General features: G+C 53.8%; 1 protein-coding gene across 1 annotated transcript; it reads left to right on the forward strand.

Annotated features, from left to right (window-relative positions):
* Nucleotides 1–894: 894 nt before the first annotated feature.
* Nucleotides 895–1,827, forward strand: LOC115916171 (olfactory receptor 14J1-like). Its single transcript, XM_030969863.1, has one exon. It carries the CDS (start codon nt 895–897, stop codon nt 1,825–1,827), a length of 933 nt encoding a protein of 310 aa, XP_030825723.1.
* Nucleotides 1,828–7,513: the final 5,686 nt, after the last annotated feature.

A 7,513-nucleotide genomic window follows, 5' to 3' on the forward strand; every position in this document is an offset into this window, starting at 1 on the left:
CTGAACAAGCCCCCTCCCTCCTGTGCCCCAGCCAAGCCTCTGCCCTCAGGGCCGGGGCTCCAAGGCGTGCAGCCCCTCCTGTGCAGGCAGAGCTGCAGCAGAGCCGTGGGGCAGCTCTGCAGCCCCGGGCCCAGTTCCCTCTGCAGAGCACAGGGCTGGGAGCAGCTGCCCGGCCCTGGGGGCTCTGGCAGGGGGCACAGCTGGCTCAGGGTGACGCTGTCCCCAGTGCCCGGCTCTGGGCAATGCTGTCAGTGCAGCCAGGGAAGGAGCTGCATCTCCCTCAGTCCAATGCCATCACAGGGACACGTGGAAGTCTCCCTGAGATTTCAGCCCAAGCTGGGAGCTTCAATCCAGGGTGCAAACCTGTCCTAGAGCATCTCTGAGTTATGAGATTGATGGAGAAAGGCAGAGGTGTTCTGACACTGAAAATGCTGCTGGGTTGGTGAAATGAGCAATGAGAGTTCTTGGCTACAGATGTGGATCTGGGCTGTGGTGGATCCATATGCTCTCAGCGGTACCTGGTGAGATTTTAGGGAAAACATGGGAAGGTAATTCACTTCCACCTGAGAAAGGTTAAAGCCCAAAGAATTTCTGAACAGGTCAGAATGACAGACCATCTCCCCTCAGTCTCCGCTCATCATCTTGACCCAGGGAACTCACAATGTTCTCCCTGAGGGCAGCAGACATGCTGAGGGTTTGATATCCAAAACTACCAGCAGAGACATGGAGGGAGCTTATAAAGAAAATGTCAGAACTCTTCAACACTAAAGACCGTGTCTGTGTGTTAGAAAGGAGGGTGTATGGGAAATGGCTTTGATTTTGATTACAGGTATCTCCTCTAACACTTCACTGTCCTTTTCTGCATGAACAGGTCCCCATGTGCAGCCCCAGCAAATGTCCAACAGCAGCTCCATCAGGCACTTCCTCCTGCTGGCATTGGCAGACACGCGGCAGCTGCAGCTCCTGCACTTCTGCCTCTTGCTGGGCATCTCCCTGGCTGCCCTCCTGGGCAACGGCCTCATCATCAGCGCCGTAGCCTGCGGCCACCACCTGCACACGCCCATGTTCTTCTTCCTGCTCAACCTGGCCCTCAGCGACCTGGGCTCCATCTGCACCACTGTCCCCAAAGCCATGCACAATTCCCTCTGGGACACCAGGAACATCTCCTACACTGGATGTGCTGCTCAGCTCTTTTTCTTTCTGTTCTTCATCTCAGCAGAGTTTTATCTGCTGACCATCATGTGCTACGACCGCTACGTGTCCATCTGCAAACCCCTGCACTACGGGACCCTCCTGGGCAGCAGAGCTTGTGCCCACATGGCAGCAGCTGCCTGGGCCAGTGCCTTTCTCAATGCTCTCATGCACACAGCCAATACATTTTCCCTGCCCCTGTGCCATGGCAATGCCCTGGGCCAGTTCTTCTGTGAAATCCCACAGATCCTCAAGCTCTCCTGCTCACACTCCAACCTCAGGGAACTTGGGCTTCTTGTTGTTAGTCTTTGTTTAGCATTTGGTTGTTTTGTGTTCATTGTTTTCTCCTATGTGCAGATCTTCAGGGCTGTGCTGAGGATCCCCTCTGAGCAGGGACGGCACAAAGCCTTTTCCACCTGCCTCCCTCACCTGGCTGTGGTCTCCCTGTTCCTCAGCACTGGCACATTTGCCTACCTGAAGCCCCCCTCCATGTCCTCCCCATCCCTGGATCTGGCCCTGTCAGTTCTGTACTCGGTGGTGCCTCCAGCCCTGAACCCCCTCATCTACAGCCTGAGGAACCAGGAGCTCAGGGCTGCAGTGAGGAGACTGATGACTGGATGCTTTCAGAAACATTAAACTGCTGGCCAATTTCTGCAAATCACTTGTAATAAAAGTTATCTTTCATAGTTCTTGTTGGTTTCATTTTCAGGTTATTTCTCTTTGTTTTACTTTGTAAGTAAAACCCACAGATAAATGTCATTGTTTTTACCATTTCTCATTCTGTTTCTCTCCACCTTCCCTGGGGCCACAGACTGTATCAGTGAGGGGCCGCGCTCTCAGTGCATTTAAAGGAACTAAAAGATGTCCCAGCAGAGTTTTCTGCAGAGATGCCCTTTTGTTGCCTTCTCTGGAGCTGCAGCAGCAATGTCTGTGTGCAGAGCTGGGGCAGATCAGGGCTGGCCCAGCAGCTGTGCCCAGCAGCAGCAGCACTTGGTGTTGCCAGTGCTGCTGCCGTGGCCCTGCCCCGCTGCCCTGGTGGCCCTGGTGTTGCTGCAGGGCCTGAGTGCTCTCGGGGCCGGGCACAGCCCTGGGGGTGGCAGTGCCGGGGCTGCAGCAGGGACAGGCCATGGGCACTGCTGGGGCAGCGCTGACGCCTCAGGCCAGGCCCTGGGGGCTCCAGGCTCCTTGCCCAGGCTCTCTCAAGAACACGGCCAGGCCAATGCTCAGCACAGAAACCCCCGTGAGCAGCCCCAGGCTGGCCGTGGGCAGGCTGGGGGCAAACAGCATGGCTGGGGCTCTGCAAGGGCCCTGGGGCAGACGGGAAGGAGCAGCAGAGCAGGGGCTGATCCATCCCCAGTGCGCTGCACAGCCCAGGGCAGCGTCCCAGAGCGTCCTGATGGAGCTGCCAACAACATCCCCCCTCTGCAGCCCTGGCCTCTCCCCCAGCTCACACAGGTGCCCCATCCTTGCAGGCACAGACACGGCAGCACTGGCTCAGCAGCCCCTGTTTGCATTGCACACAGCAGGGGGAGCACCCCCATGCTGTTGCTGTGGGGACATGAACCTGAGGGAGCACAAATGCCATCAGCCCCTGGGGCCAGCAAGGGCTGGGGGACACCAGGGAAACCACTCAGCTTTGTCCTGGCCTCTGCACTCAGCCAGAAAGTTTGTTCCCATCAGCTGGGAGTTTCCTGTCCCACTGCAGACGCTGTTGCTCAGAGCCAGGGCTGCCTGGCAGCCACCCCCAAACTGCCCTCAGCATTTCCTTTGCTTCACCTTTGCTTTCTTTACTCTTGTAGAAATTTCTTCGTCTTGCCCAGCCCTGTTCCCTCCCCTGCAAACAGCCCATCCCTGTTTGCCCTTTCCTCTCTGGCCCCACTCCCCATTGCAGTTCCTGACTTGGCACCATGGGAACGTCCCTTGGGCAGCAGGATCATCCTACAAGTGCTGCAGGAATTGTCTGCAGGCTCCTGCAGTGCCTCCTGCTGCTCCCTTGCCAGAGGCAGCCCAGGCCAGGGGGGCACATCTGGGCTGCTGTGTCTGGCTCTGGGGCTCCCTGTTCTGGGCAGTGAGGAGGAGCTGCAGAGGCTCTGCAGGACTGACAGGATGGGCTTTGGGGCTGGCAGGAGAAGCTGAGGGACCTGGGCTGCTGGAGCTGCTGAAGAGGAGACCCAGGGCTCCTCCTGCAACTGCTCCAACCATGGGACCCCCTGGTGTCACAAAGTCCCTGGATCCTGGGCTCCAACAGTGTCACATGGATCCTGGTCCCCAAGGCCCTGCAGTGTCACAATGGATCCTCTGGTTCCATGAGGTCTGGCAGTGCAGCAATGCTCTTTTTGGTTCCACAGTGTCACAATGGCCTTCTGTCCCAAGGGCCACCACGTGTCAAAATATGTTTCCTTCATTCCAGGAGTCCCTGAGGAGGCAGCACTGGCCCCCTTGGTTCCATAGCCCTGCAGTGTCACAATGGCCCCATCATGACACCAGGTCCTGTCACAATGCTCTGCATGGTCCCCACAAGGCCCCTGCAGGGTCACAGTGGTTCTTGGTTCCATGAGGCCTCAGAGTGCCACAATGAATTTTTGTGCTGCAGTGTCACAGTGGAGCCCTGGTGACACAAAATCCTTTGCAAGTGTCACCAGGGACCCTTGGTTCCATGGGGCACCACAGTGTCACACAGTTTTTCCCCTCAGTTCCCAGAGTCTCTTGCAATGGATCAATGACCCATTGATTCCATTTTCCTCAGGTTTCCCAAGGGTCTCCTTGGTTCTGCAGTGGCACAATGCCCCTTGTCTCCACAAGGTTTTAGTGTCACAATGGTTTCCATTGGTGTGCTGAAACCACAGAGCCCTCATGTTTCAGGAGCGGATGAACAGCAGTCACAAGGCCAGACAGACCTTTCCGTTCCTGCAGGTTTGTCTGGCAGCAACCTCTTGGATATTTGAAATTTTGAATGTTGCATGCCAATTTCAGCCCTTTTTGCTTGGAGTGCGAGAAGGACAGTTCTTCTCCATTTGAAGTTGAAAGCCGAAAAGCCCCAAAGTGTTTCAGGGGCACATGAGAAGAGACCCTTGACAAGCCAAGGGCAGTTTGGGACCAGTCAGCCAAGGCAACCAGAGCTGTTACCTGTTCCCCTGGATCCATGGGGCCCCACAGTGTCACAATGGTCCTTTGTTCCCCATGAGGCCTTGCAGTGCACAGGGGTTCCTTGGTACCAATATCACAATGAGCCCCTTGTTCCATGGGGGATCATTACAATGTCAGAAGTTGCTCTCCTTGGTTCCATGAGGCTCTGCAGAGCCCCTTGATTCAGTGAGGCCTCAGTGTCAGAATGGCCTCCAGGATTCCATGAGGCCCGCAATGTCATCACAATGGACCTTGGGTTCCATGGGGTCCCACCCTGTAACATGAATCCTAGTTCCATGGGGCCCTGTAGTGTCACAATGGACCTCTTGTCTCCATGGTGCTGTGTGACATCACGGGGCTGTGTGAGGTCTACTGGGAGAATCGCTCTGCCCCGGTCCCGCAGTTCCCCAGAGCAGTCCAACCCCTGCTTGGGTACTGTGTAGTCCCCCACCATGTCCCCGGGTCCCCGCCCCAGCCCGCAGCCTCCCAAGAGGATGTTCCAAAGATAGAAGCGGGGGCTGGCAGGGGCCCGGGGGCCGAGAGACCCTGAGAGGAGTGGCGCACAGGGGACAGGGGCCCAAGCCGCTCCCGTGTCCCCAGGGCCCAGAGCCTGGGCCGGGCTCCCTTCACCCTGTTCCCCTTGTCCCGCTCCCTCAGCATCCCCCCAGCCCACATCCCAGTGGCCCTCAAGGATCTGCTGGAAGGAGTCCCTGGGGAGCCTTGCTCAGCAATGGCCCTGGGGGCTCCTGGAATGCCCCAGACTGCAGGTTTGTCAGAGGACTTTGGCTTTGGCTTTGGCTTTTGCCTTGGAGTTTGTGGGAGGTTTGTGCAATCATGGCCTCCAATTATCTGCTGTAATTAGTCCCTGGAGAGGCTTTGTCAGTAACAACACTCAGTGGGCCTATATTAATACTTCCAAGTACTATTTCAGTTATTTCAAGGTACTTGGTGTTTCCTTTGGATACAGACCTAGGAGAAAGATTGCACAGTCACAGCCTCCAATTATCTGCTTTAATTAGTCCCTGGAGAGGCTTTATCAGTTGGTGACACTCAGTGGCCATTAATGCTCAGGTACTTCAGTTATTTTAAGGTATTTGGTGTTTCCCTTTGATACAGACCTGTGAGAGGTTTGTGCAATCATGGCCTCCACCATTCGCTGTAAGTAGTCCCTGGAGAGGCTTTGTCAGTAACAACACTCAGTGACTACAATACTTCAAAGTACTGCTATTTTAAGGTACTTGTGTTTCCTTTGATCCAGACTCTGGGAGAGGTTTTGTGCAATCATGGCCCCAATTATCTGCTTTTAATGAGTCCCTTGAGAGCTTTGTACTCTGGACACTCAGGCCTATTAATACTTTGAGATACTCAAGGATTTTAAGGTACTCTGTATTTTCCTTTCTACACTCTGAATCTCTGAGTGTTTTTTGCCATCCTGGCCTCCAGTTCTCTCCTCCAAGGAGTCCATGAGGATCCTGTGTTGGGGATGGACCTGAGTAGGACCCATTCATGCTTTGAGACATTTGAGTTTTTCCGCTGACTCCCACCTGGAAAGGTTTGTGCACTCCTCTCAGGGCCCCTGAGGTTCTAGGGCTCAGCCCAAATGCACCACGGAGCTCATTAGGATCAAGCAAGTCCTGACAAAACCATGGCTCTGCCTTGATTTCTCTGGTGTAGTTCAGTTCCAGCAAGAGTTTTCCTTTTACAGTTATGGAGAAATACTTCAAAGAGTTTCTAAGAAGTATTTATTCCTATCTTAAAGGGTGTCTTTTATTGCTGTTCTTATTATACAAGAGCTGATTGCAGCATTCTGTGGTTGATATTGATCCAGGGTCTCTCCCAAGGAAGTCTGGCCTGGTCAGAGTAGTTGTACCTTGAGAGCTGACCCAGGGTGGACAACCTTGCCTCACATTCCCCAATCGCATGTGAGACACCATTTTCATTTTCAATAATTTAAATTTTTTAAAAATTAACTTTTGAAAATACAACAGAAGACTGAATAAAGAAAAGAATACAGCACTGAGTGTAAGCGATCTAGTCACTGCATGCTCATCTACAAAATGGATGCCTGTCTTTATACCTCTAGCCCTCCCAAAAGTCTTGTCAATCGACTCCTTCTTCACTGTCCAGTGGTGGAGATCACTGTCTTACACCTTGATTGGAGGTCAGGTGCTGCCACAGTAACAAAACCGACCCTCCCAAATGCCCCAACTACTGAGGCCATCCTGTGATAACAATGCAAGAGGCAGGGGAAGGATAACTATACATCTAGCAAACTTCTTAACATATATTTACTATTCACCCCTAATTGTGAGAGTCAACCTGGATCAGTCCATGGCAGATGGTGGGGCTGTGTTTCCACCCCTGGGGCAGTCGGTTCCAGGTGTACTGCACACCTCTCCAGGTGAAAGCAAACTGAGGCCTGCATTCTGCTGCCAGAGGAATGGAGAAAAATGCATTAGCAATGTCTATAGTGGCATACCACTTTGCTGCCTTGGACTCCAGCTCGTACTGGAGTTCCAGCATGTCCGGCACAGCAGCGCTCAGCGGTGGAGTCACTTCATTCAAGCCACGGTAGTCCACAGTCAATCTCCATTCTTTGTCAGACTTGCGCACAGGCCAGATGGGACTGTTGAAGGGTGAGTGAGTCTTGCTGACCACCCCTTGGCTGTCCAGCTCACGGATCATTTTGTGGATGGGGATCACAGCATCTCGGTTCATCCGATACTGCTGACAATGCACCATTGGGGCAGCAATTGCCACTCGTTGCTCTTCCACCTTCAGGAGACCTACTGCAGATGGGCTTTCTGATAGTCCAGGCAAAGTGTTCAACTGCTTGATGTTTTCTGCCTCCACAGCAGCTATGCCAAAAGCCCATCTGAGTCCCTTTGGGTCTTTGTAATAGCCGTTCTGGAGGAAATCTATGCCCAGAATACACGGGGCCTCTGGGCCAGTCACAATAGGATGTTTTTTCCACTCTTTCCCAGTCAGGCTCACCTCGGCTTCTAACAGGGTCAATTGCTGTGATCCCCCCGTCACCCCGGCAATGGAAATGGGTTCTGCCCCCACATGTCCCGATGGTATTAGGGTACACTGCGCACCAGTATCAACTAAGGCATCGTACTTTCGTGGTTCTGATGTGCCAGGCCATCGGATCCACACCGTCCAGAAAATCCGGTTTTCCCGTACCTCTCCCTGG

This window comes from Camarhynchus parvulus, unplaced genomic scaffold, assembly GCF_901933205.1.
Source record: "Camarhynchus parvulus unplaced genomic scaffold, STF_HiC, whole genome shotgun sequence".
Classification (NCBI taxonomy): domain Eukaryota; kingdom Metazoa; phylum Chordata; class Aves; order Passeriformes; family Thraupidae; genus Camarhynchus; species Camarhynchus parvulus.